This window comes from Gossypium hirsutum, chromosome D04 (assembly GCF_007990345.1).
Source record: "Gossypium hirsutum isolate 1008001.06 chromosome D04, Gossypium_hirsutum_v2.1, whole genome shotgun sequence".
Lineage (NCBI taxonomy): Eukaryota > Viridiplantae > Streptophyta > Magnoliopsida > Malvales > Malvaceae > Gossypium > Gossypium hirsutum.
In genome coordinates, this window is record NC_053440.1 from 4,588,164 (window position 1) to 4,601,002 (window position 12,839).

Below are 12,839 nucleotides of genomic sequence, written 5' to 3' on the forward strand. Positions count from 1 at the left end.
TTGTCAAGGACAACACAGTTGTTGCCATGCATCCATTTATCTATTATCTAACGTAAAGCTATCATACTCTTGGTGGTTAAAGTATGAAATTTTAAAAATTCTAAAAGTATTTGGAATTTAAAAAAAATATATTAAAAAATACACATCTAAAATGAACTTAGACAACAGGATATCTAGATTCATTTGAATATATATATAGTTTATCCAAGTTTATTTTAGTAAGTTTATATTTTAGTCACTCAACTTCAAAAAGTTAAAAAAATATTGTCATTGAACTATTCGAAAGTTTTTATTTAAGTCACTAGGTTGTTAAGTTTTTTTTTTAAAATGACCGGCTAGCGAGTTTCCAAGTGACAAATTGACGATTGGTACGGTGGGTCAGTACCCATTACTAAGTATAAGAACATACATTAGATTTAAGTCGATTTGATGATCAATGTTAAATATCAAAGAACCAAGTTGTTTAGATTTCGGTTTGCAGATTCGTGATATTCAAAGTTATTTTATGAAAAGAAACTAAGTTGTAAAAGAGAAGAAGAGTGAGAGCTTTCGATTAGAGTAGACGATTCAAATAGAGAAGATCATATAGCAACCTAATGAGTTAAATGAAAACTTTCGAATAGTTCAATGATCATTTTGTAACATTTTAAAGTTGAGTGACTAAATCATAAATAAATAAATAACCTGAGGAATTCCTGATCCTATTTGTAAAAGAAAAAAAAAATCTATCGTTAATTTACCAAATAATAATTCACAAAAAAAAAAAAAAAACCGGTTCCAAGTGAACCACGGATTTAGCCTTGCATAGGTGCGACGACTTGACCAATCCTTCAATGGAATTGTTTTTATTTTAATCAACAAAAATATCGCTTTATTTCTTTCAATTTACAATTTATGAACATGATAATAAAACCAAAAACTATAACTTTCAAATTGCAGAAAATAAATGACTATGTGCCCACAACCATTAAGGTAATGAACATGCTAGCATACATAGTGGAAGATGAGAAAGGTCCACCTTTCTTTCTTTCCTTCCTTTTTTTCTTTTTACATTTTAAAAAATAATTAAATCTTAGTTTTAGTCTCTAAATTTAATCTCTATTTTTAAATTTATAACATATTTAGTTCGTACATTTACGATATTTGGTTCATCGTCATTTACCACATTACTAGGTAATCCTTCTCCCATCTCCGCTTCAATAGGATCAATACTCATATGGGTTCGAATAAAATTATGGAGCAAACAACATGCAATAATGATTCTATTGTGCACCCTTACAGGATAGAATGATGGACTCCTAAGTATTCCCTATCTAAGTTTTAATAACCCAAAGCATCTTTCAATAACATTACGTGTTGAGGCATGTTTCATATTAAAAAATTCTTCCCGAGTACTTGGCTGATAACCCTGACGCCACTCATTCAAATGATATCGTTGTCCTCTAAAAGGTGCAAGAAATCCCTCACAATTTGTGTATCCAGCATCAACTAGATAATAACAACCTATAAAAAAAACTTTTTTTAAAATGATTAATTCCCCAAAAAAAGTTTGATCTTAATGAATAATTCAAAGTCCTTTAACTTTCCACTTTACCATGAGGAACTTTTAGTCCATGTCTCCTACTAATGGCATCTCGAAGAACCCGTCCATCAGCAACAAAACCTTCCCAACCAGGAAGAACATAAACAAATTGCATGTCAGGTGTACAAACACCTAGCATATTTGTTGCTATGTCACCTTTTCGCGTTCAATATCTAGGTTTATCAACTGTTGGAACCCTAATCTTGATATGGGTTCCATCAAGAGCACCTAAGCAATTCTATATCACATGTTATAAAACCTTGAGTTAGGATGCTAAATTTAAATCTAAATTAACTAAATTATGTACAAGCTATATATAAAACTCAGTCCAATACCTTAAACCATTTCCACCTTGTGTCTGAAGAATTAGCTGTAATTGGCTCTGCCTTTTTAAATAACACATCTTGTAAGCGTATGACAGCATTTAAAACACTATGAAATGATCTGCTAACAGTTTCCCCGGACCTATTAAAGTGATGCTTGATAACTCGATTTTTAAGGTGATGGGAAATGATAAGTAAAAACATTGCCACTTGCTCATTAACAAGCATGTTCCTTGACGACTTCAATCCCCCTAACGTTTGTAACATCTCACATAGTTTAAAAAAGGCAATTCTAATCATCCTAACTTGTTTAATACAGGTCTCGTCACTAGCATATATAAGCCTTTTCACATAATCCCGTTTTGCATAAAAATCTAAAATATGGGACCTAATCCTTAGTCTATAAGTATGTAGGCTATGGCTGGCACCCAATGTAAGTAAGAACCAACTCGCAATTCTACAGATTTGCAACCATATTGTCAATGCAATACCAATTCTTTTACGCCTCACACTTTGTGCAATTAAAGGCAGACGAGCCATTACTGCAAGATATTAATGTGTTATATATCTTCAAATCGTAGTAAAAGGGTAACATTTCTCCAATCATAATTTCAATAACAGTAAAATAAAATAAAATAACTTAATTGCCAAAGAACTTACAATGATTGTGTGAATACAAGACGCTCAACTGTGGGTGGAGGAAGCAATCAAACAAGCCAAAGAAGAAGAGGAAGCAATAACACACTATCAAAGAAAAATAAACAAAACAAATTTAGAATCTTTACGAAGCAAAAGAATAGAAATTAAAATTATCTTTGCAACTTGAAAATCATTTCTTTATCAAATTAGTTGTCATGATATAAAAGCACTTTAGGCCTCGATAATACAATCACAGATGGCATGCCTTAGTCTATTAACCAAAACCTTATGTAGAATTAGACTATCCTTGTGAGGTGAACAAATTTTGAAAATAGTCTAGAGCAATTTGCATAAATTCTTCGTCTTCAAAATCTTTGATCATGTTATTATGTTGATGCTTTGTAGGTATATGTATAACTGAGCTAAAATTAAAATTTCATCTATATATTGAATTAAAATTAAATTTATATGTATACAATTGCACCAAAATAAATTTTTTAAATCACATTCTACATCAAATTAAAATTTAATGTAATTTTAAGATTTATTTGAAATTTTGTTGTCACTAGCATTTATTCTTAATATTCATTACAATTAATTAAAACAATATTTTGTTAATTAAAACAATTAAAGACTTTAACTATTTTAATTATTAAAAATAAAAAATATTAAAAATAAAAAAATATAATTTAATTATTTTAATTTAATGTTTAGTACAATTAGTTTTATGCATTTAATTATTTTTATTTTAACAAATGCATTATTTAATTATTAGGTTGTTAAGTTTTTTTTTTAAATGACTGGCTAGCGAGTTTTCAAGTGACAAATTGACGATTGGTACGGTGGGTCAGTACCCATTACTAAGTATAAGAACATACATTAGATTTAAGTTGATTTGATGGTCAATGTTAAATATCAAAGAACCAAGTAGTTTAGATTTCGGTTTACAGATTCGTGATATTCAAAGTTGTTTTATGAAAAGAAACTAAGTTGTAAAAGAGAAGAAGAGTGAGAGCTTTCGATTAGAGTAGACGATTCAAATAGAGAAGATCATATAACAACCTAATGAGTTAAATGAAAACTTTCGAATAGTTCAATGATCATTTTGTAACATTTTAAAGTTGAGTGACTAAATCATAAATAGAGGAATTCCTGATCCTATTTGTAAAAGAAAAAAAAATCTATCGTTAATTTACCAAATAATAATTCTCACCAAAAAAAAAAAGCGGTTCCAAGTGTACCACGGATTTAGCCTTGCATAGGTGCGAGGACTTGACCAAGACTTCAATGGAATTGTTTTTATTTTAATCAACAAAAATATCGCTTTATTTCTTTCAATTTACAATTTATGAACATGATAATAAAACCAAAAACTATAACTTTCAAATTGCAGAAAATAAATGACTATGTGCTCACAACCATTAAGGTAATGAACATGCTAGCATACATAGTGGAAGATGAGAAAGGTCCACCTTTCTTTCTTTTTTTACATTTTAAAAAATAATTAAATCTTAGTCTTAGTCTCTAAATTTAATCTCTATTTTTAAATTTATAACATATTTAGTTAGTACATTTTTATAATAACAGTTAGTATCATTAAAACATTTGTAAATTTGAATATCCTAAAAGTCTTATTTTAGTTAGGATTACATTACTTTTTTTGACATTATAAGAAAATGGTTAAATTTCAATTTTGGCCTTTAAACTATACTAACATTTCAGATTTAATTTATATATTTTAATTTTTTGACATAATTTAATTTGGTTCCTCTATTTCAACAAAAAAAATCATTTTATATTTCTAAAAAACATTCTAATCAATATTTCTAACCTTATTTGTATTACATCAAAGAATTTAATAAAAGAAATTTTAACAATAATAACAACTAAACTTAAATATTTAAATCCGAAAAATTAACAACTATATTCTTAAAAATAATAAACCCAGATTTTTTTATTCATAAATACGATAGATTTTATAAATTAAAAACACTTGAATTAAAAACAACTATAATCTAGCTTTTTTAGTACATCATTTAAGCTTATATCAAAATATTTTTATTTTTATTTTTTATAATTAGTTGAATGATGACTTCAAACCAATCCCGCAAATTCTCTTCGTCCTTCTATCAAGACTGTAGTGATGATGCTGGAAGGGATCACTGATATATTTATTCCTCCATGTCCAACTGCTTCCTTCATCTAATTCAAGTGATGATCTAAATTGCATATAAATTTTGGTTAAATGTGACATACAAACTTTGAATTACAACTACAATTATTTATTTCTTTAAATATGTATATTGAATCACAATCATACATTTTGACTACAATTAAAATTTAATGTATATAATTATACTAAATCAAAGTTCATGCTTCAAATTGCACATTGAAAATGAAAATATATATATATTATAAATTTCAAAATGAAAATGTACGAACCATTTATTTTATTTATGTTGGATTCAATTTTTATTTTTTTTGTAAAAACTAAGTGTTAAGTATGATTCCTATTTTAGTCAAATTTGAGAAACAATCTTCTAGTTAAACTCTGTTTATTTGTTTCAATCAAACACTGATTAGTTTAGATTATTTTATTATTATTTAACCTATGAATTTAGCCTATAAATAGACTCTTTTACAACATTAGAAATACACACATTAGATATTAGAACCTCATAACACATTTATTTGTTTACATTTTGAGGGTTTTTTTTCGAGTTTTCGTGGTTTAATTTTTATCTTCATCTTTTGTACTCTTCACTCTTTTGCCATTATAGTAAAATTATCTTTGCCTGTGATTTTTTATCCTCTTTTAGAGGGGTTTTTCCATTTTAAATTTATTCCGCTATTTTTTTACTTGTTGTTTAATCGGGTCGATCCTAACAGTAAGTAAATTATTTCATTTTAACTAATTTAAATTATTTGACGTAATGTATAAAATTAATTTACTTAATTCTTTTGAGTAAAATGATAAAACACAATTTTACTTTTAATATAAGTGTTTTTATGGTAATTTAAAAAAAGAAATCCTTCTTAATTATTTATATATTAATCTCGTATAGATTTCATACAAACCGATCAATGACAAGCGTATTACGACAAACATTTGGATACGTCTGAAAGTGAGAAAAAGTAAAAATACTTTTGTTTTGAAAAAAAAGATTTTAAAAAAAAAAAAAAGAGCTAAGCTCTAATAGTCGGAGTACATTTGGTTTCGTCTAGCAACAGTGTTCCCGTTTGCTCTCTAACTCGTTTGCTCGTCTCCTTACATCACCAACCCTAACTATGGCTCATTTACTACAGTCAGATATTCTCTTTCTATTCCTTCTCCTTTCTTTACATGTTATTATTATAGCTCAAGGAAACGAGTCGAACATCATCCGACCAGGTTCTTCACTTTATGCCGGAAAACACCCTCGTTCATGGCCCTCATCTTCAGGGTATTTCCAATTTGGTTTCTATCGCCAAGGCAATGGATATGCGGTTGGAATCTGGCTTGTTGGCCGGCCAGAAAACACCATTGTCTGGACTGCAAATCGAGATGATCCGACTGTCTCCTCAAATGCTACTTTGGAATTCACAACACAAGGCAGTTTGCTTCTTCGGACTGAGGACGGTGTGGAAAAAATTGCGAATCTGGCCGGGTCTGTATCTGTTGATTCAGCTTCTATGTTGGACACCGGGAATTTCATGCTCTACCAGAACAGGACTGTTGTTTGGGAGAGCTTTAATTTTCCAACGGACACAATATTAGGAGGCCAGAATTTAAGCGGTTCTCATAACCAGTTGATTTCCAGTGTGTCATGGTCAAACCATTCATCTGGGCCATATTTGTTGAGAATGCAACAGGATGATGGCAACCTTGTAGCCTATGCAAATAATCCTGCTCAAGTTGATCCTAGTGATGCATACTGGGACACTAAGACTAGTGGTCTTCCTTTCTATGTGTTGAAGCTCAATAAGAGAGGCGTTCTAGCAATGTATTTATCACCAGAATCCGACCAAGAAAGGGTTTTGGCAAACGTCTCCGCAACTGGGAACGGAACAACGATTATCTACAGAGCAACCCTCGATCCTGACGGAAATTTCAGATTGTACTCGCATCAACTCGAAAGCAATACTATCTCACACAAGTGGCAGATTCTGAATGATTCATGTGATGCTAAAGGTCAATGTGGGTTGAACAGCTACTGCTCCAGCAGGGGTAAGGATACTGAGTGCTACTGCTATCCTGGTTTCACATTTATCGACGAGAATACCAAATCCCTGGGCTGCTCTCAGAATTTCACTATAGATGAGTGCGTGGCAAGGAAAGATCTAGTGATACATTACAACATCACTACCTTAGACAATATTGATTGGGCTGGTGATCCTTATTCTGTCAAGCAAAACTTGGAAAAGGAAGACTGTAAGAAATCTTGCCAGGAGGATTGCTCCTGTGGCGGAGTTCTCTATTCTAACCGAAAATGCTGCAGCATGTATATGCTACCGCTCAAATATGGTAAAAGACATGGAAATATAACAACCACAGCCTTCATCAAGTTGATTCTGGGTAGCACCATTAGCCACCCACCCGAAACAAGTCAAATATTGATAAGCGAAGGAAACCAAAGCCTCATTTTAACCATGGGCTTAAGTTTGGGTTCCGTTGCAAGCTTGTGTTTTGTGATTGCAATAGGTAGCTTCTTGTTATACAAGCACCGAGTCCAAAATTATGAGAAGCTTTTAGAAAATAAAAGTTCAGGATTAACCGAGCAGTTTACGCTACGATCATTCACTTTCGATGAGCTAGATGAAGCAACAAATGGTTTCCAAGATGAGTTAGGAAAAGGTTCATTTGGAACAGTTTATAAAGGAATTTTGCGGGATGGTAAAAGTAAAACTATTGCCATTAAAAGACTGGCGAAAGTTAACGAAGGAGAAACAGATCAGATTCGAACCGAGATGACAGTCATTGGAAGAACTAATCACAGGAACTTAGTCCGATTGCTTGGTTTTTGTGTGGAAGGTTCAAGGAAGCTCCTCGTTTATGAATACTTGGGCAATGGCTCACTGGCAAACTTTCTGTTCAACATGAATAAACGCCCAGTGTGGAAAGAGAGAGCCCGAATTGCATTGGACGTAGCTAAAGGTATCTTTTATTTACATGAAGAGTGTGAGGTGTGTATCATCCATTGCAACCTCAAGCCCCATAACATACTCTTGGATGATTCATTGACTGCAAAGATTTCAGATTTTGGGTTGGCAAAGCTATTGAGGACTAATCAAACATGCAGTACCCCTAGGACCAAAGGGACTGCATGGTACTCGGCACCTGAATGGCAAAGCAGTGGATTGGTGTCGGTAAAAGTTGATGTATACAGTTTCGGGGTGATACTATTGGAGATCATATGTTGCAGAAGCAACATAGAAGTACAAGTTTGTAGTGCAGATGAGATACTGCTTTCTACATGGGTATACAGTTGCTTTATTGGCGGAGAATTGAATAAGCTTGTGGAAGGTGAAGAAGAAGTGGACATGAAAATGGTGGAAAGATTTGTGAAGGTAGGGCTTTGGTGCATTCAAGATGATCCCAATTTGCGTCCATTGATGAAAAATGTCATCTTTATGCTGGAAGGAACAATGACTATACCAGTCCCTCCATCTCCATCACTTCTGTTATAACTTTGATTTAGTATTTACTTTAATTTTGCTTTTCATGTGATGCATGATGATGTGCTTATTTTTCTTTTCTTTAATGTAATGCAATTATGTAAGATAAGAGAGTTTAATTCTAAAAAAATAAAATTTCAGTAGTTAAAAAAATAATAGTGTTAATTTTCTTGCCTTCAAAATCTGTATATATGGGGCAGCTCTTCACCGAAAAAAAAAATTCATTCTTGCCTTAAAATTTTTTTCTTTTGATTTCATATTTATTTAAATGAATTGATGTCTAATTGACTTTTAATAAATAATTAAAATGTCATTCCTATTAAGAAATGCTAACAAATATTATTATGAAATAATTCAATCAAATTGTTGGTGTGTAACTATAGAAGTAAAATTATAATTAACAAATGATAAAATTGATGATCACATGTCCAATCGTGTATGATAAAACTTAAACTTGAATACTTAAAAAGTTTAAATCTCTCTCCTAACCAACAAAACAAAATTGGGGCTAAATTAGCCATATATGCTAATTTATTTTTTAAATTGGCCTTTTAAGCTGGATTTTTGAAAAATTAGGAAAATAAACTATTTTTTTGGAAAGAGGAATGAAAAATGTGTCCAATTGGGCGTACTTTCTACACAGTTGGCAGGAAAGTTCGCATAACTGGTCGCACTTTCCTGTAAATTGGATAGAAAGTGTGTCAACTAAGCGCACTTTCCCCCAACTAGATACTCCAACGACTTTTTGAAAGTTGGTCGAGCAACGGTAAGAAAATTTAAAAGAGGGCAACGATAAAATTTTTTCACTATAAATACCCCCTATTTTATTTTTTCACTCACATCCTATTCCTTCAATTCTCTTAATTCTCTCAAATTTCTCAAGCTTTTCTTCTAAATTTTTTGATATTCTCATTTAAAAATCTTAGTTTTTTTTAATTATTCCGTATTTTATTTGTTCGGATTAAATTTTCACGAAATAGCAACCTCCCTAATTCATTTCGACAACAAGCACATTTCCGTCACTCAAGTAATAATGGTAAGACGAAATTTTAAATTTAGTTATTTTTAATTAAGTTAAAATTAATTTTTTTAATATTTTAAAATATTTTTTTGTTATTATAAATAGGTGGATGATTGTGTTTTGGAGGGGATCATACATAATTTGGTAGCGTCTCCGATCACCTAAATTCGTGGTTACTTGTAAAAGGTGAGATTCTTGCATACGTCTTGTATACTTGGGGGTTGCAAACTTGACCCTACACTCATCAGCATGTTGGTGGAAAATGGAGGTTTGAAACACACACTTTTTATCTTCCATGTGACAAGTGTACAATCATACTCAAGGACGTAGTGTTACAACTTGGTCTGCCGATGGACGGACCAGTAGTCGTGGGATTAGTAGTTGTTCCCAGTAAAGAAGATCTTTACTTGTCATTATTGGGGAAGGTCCCAAACAGGTTTGAGGCTGGTCGGATATAGATGAAGTGGTTGGGGACCAATTTCAAAAAGCTCTGCACAGATACGACTAACGTTGTCATACAACAATATGCTTGAGCATTTATCATGAGGTTAATCGAGGACATTCTAATGCCCGATAAATCTCAAAATTGTGTGCACGCACTACACCAAAACAGGCTTTTAGCGGCGTTTGGATAAAAAACGCCACTAAAAATCAAGCATTAGCGGCGCTTTTATAAAAACGCCGCTAAAGGTCGAGCATTAGCGGCGCTTTTTGGAAAACGCCGCTAAAAATAAGCATTACCGGCATTTTCCAAAAAACGCCGCAAAAAATCTAAGCCAAACGACGTCGTTTTCTGAGTTTTTGGGGCCTTTAGCGGCGTTTTTGAAAAAGCGCCGCTAATTCTCAGGCCTTTAGCGGCGTTTTTGAATAAGCGCCGCTAATGCTCGGGCCTTTAGCGGCCTTTGTAAAGAAGCGCCGCTAATGCTCGGGCCTTTAGCGGCGTTTTGGAAGAAGCGCCGCTAATGCTCGGGCCTTTAGCGGCGTTTTTGAATAAGCGCCGCTAATGCTCAGGCCTTTAGCGGCGTTTTTTAAAAAGCGCCGCTAATGCTTGGGCCTTTAGCGGCGTTTATGAAAAAGCGCCGCTAATGCCCGCTTTTGATATATTTTCAATTATCTCATTCTTTGATATATTCTCAAGTAATGTTTCAATTATATTTTTTCATTATAAGTTAAAAAATAGATATTTCGTTTTATTTATTATATATTGGTCAAATTTACATTTAAATGATAACAAATAATATTTTTTAATACAAAATTTTTTATTAAAGAGAAGTCCTAACTCCTAACTATTTATTATTATTTTTCAATCACAGTTTATTTAAACTACTTTACTAGAAAATATATTAAATTATGAGTAAAATAAAATATCATAAAACTTAAATTGTAAAAGATACGATAATATTAATTTTAAAATATTTAATTAATTAACATTATAGTTTAGGGTTTAATATATATGGTTTAGGGTATATGGTTAATTTAGGATTTAAGGCCGGTTTAGGAGTTACAATTTTAAGGTTTATAGATTATGGAATTAGGGATTATGGATTAGGGATTCTGGTTTAAGGGTTGTAATTTAAGGGTTAGGGGTTAGAGATTAAGAGTTAGTGTTTTAAGGTTTATGAATTTAGTGTCAGGTTAGGGTTTAGGGTTTAGATTAATTAGTGTGTTCTAATTTATATTGAATAAGGTGTAGGGGTTAGGGGTTAAGGATTTGGGTTAGGGTTTAGGGTCTAGATTAATTAGTGTTTTTTAATTTATATATTAAATAAGATTTAGGGGTTAGTAGTTAGGGGTTAGGGGTTAGGGGTTAAAGGTTAGAGGTTAAGAGTTATTGATTTAGGGTTTAAAGATTTAGGGTTGGGTTAGGGTTTAAGGTTTAGATTAATTAGTATTTTTTAATTCATATATTAATTAAGTTTTTATATAATTGTAAAGAGGGGTTAGGGGTTTAGGGGTTATGTTTTATGATCCAAGGTTTAGGAGATAGGGGTTAAGGGTTTAGATTAATTGGTATTTTTTAATTTATATATTAAATAATTTCTTATATAATTGTAAAAGAGATAATATTAATTTTAATATATTAAAATTATGATTATAGTTTAAATTATATAAGAGATAATAGATCAATTTTATACATATTAAATGGTTTAGGATTTAAGGTTTATACAATTAATTAATGTTTTTATATTTAAAAATATTTAATCTAAATTTAGATTAAATGGTTTAAATCATTTGATATATTTAAATATTAGATTTTTGAAAAAATTGATAAATAAATAAATTAATGTAACAAATTAATGTAACAGATTGATAATAAAGAGATAATATGAATTTTAATTTATTAAATTATCATTAATATAGTTTTTTAAAGTTTTTTTTTCATATTTTAAAATTTTTGTTTTTGTTTTTGTTTTCTTACATAAAAAATTATATAAAAATTTTAAAATTTATCTAATTCTTTTAAATATTACTTAAATTTTCAAAATTTATTTATTTAAATTTGATATGAATTATATAATAATTAAATATAAAATTGTAAGAAAAAGTCAATCATTAGCGGCGTTTATGAGAAAAACGCCGCAAAAAGTAAGCAATAGCGGCGTTTTTATGAAAACATTGCAAATACGCATTGGATTTTTCAAAACGTGAAGTTTTAATATAATTTTATTTTTAGTGGCGTTTTTATAAAAAACGCCACAAAATTCATTTCACTTAAAAATTTTCGCGCTGATTTTTTCCCAAATTTCCCCCCTAAAACCCAAAAACGAAAAAACCCCAAATTTCCCCCTAAAATGGAGGCACCAAAGACGATTCATCTTCTTTGATGAGAGTAGCAGTGTGAGGAATGGGAATTCATCTTCTCATTTGTTGAAACCTGAATCTGGAGAGATATTGAATTTTGGTGAGAGTAAGAGAAGTGGGAATGGGAATTTGTTCACAGGAAACTCTCCGTTTGCCGTGGAGAACAAGAAGAGGTCGCCTAATTCAAGAGGGAGCAACGAAGAAGCTATGCTTTCGTTTACTTCAGGTGTAATTTTACCTTCATCTGGTGTGGTGAAATCAAATGGGGTGCCGGGGATTCAGATCACTCTGATCTTGAAGCTTCCGTTGTTAAGGAGGCCGATAGTAGTCGAGTCGTAGAGCCTGAAAAGAGGCCTCGAAAACAGGGGAGAAAACCGATTAATGGAAGAGAAGAGCCTCTAAATCATGTTGAAGCGGAGTGTCAAAGAAGGGAGAAGCTGGCTTCCTACCTCCACAGAAGACTTGATAACACTAAAAGAGGGAATGGTGGGTGCTCCACCTCGACCTCGAGCCTTCCCTTCATCACTCTAACCTTTACCCGAAAGAAGGAGGAAATCACGATAAGGGCAGTCACCCACCCGGGGAAGTGTCAGGCCAATCGATCATCAGCTGAGGAGAAGAAATATCGAAAAGATTGAACTTCAATTACGCCGCGATTTAGTAGTGATTCGGGGGAAGAGGAGCTTGGTAGCTTGCTCCAGTCCAGTTTCAGAGGTTCAGAAGCCAAAGGCAACTCTCAGACCCTTTGAGTAACCAGAAGCTTTTTGGTGTCTGTGACCCAGTATTTATTTTCTTGGATGACTGATTTTTATTTTGT

The 12,839-nt window shown here is 31.8% G+C and overlaps 1 protein-coding gene across 1 annotated transcript; it reads left to right on the top strand.

Annotated features, from left to right (window-relative positions):
• Nucleotides 1-5,832: 5,832 nt before the first annotated feature.
• Nucleotides 5,833-8,211, top strand: LOC107959458 (G-type lectin S-receptor-like serine/threonine-protein kinase LECRK1). Its single transcript, XM_016895523.2, has one exon. It carries the CDS (start codon nt 5,833-5,835, stop codon nt 8,209-8,211), a length of 2,379 nt encoding a protein of 792 aa, XP_016751012.2.
• The last annotated feature ends 4,628 nt before the right edge of the window (nt 8,212-12,839 follow it).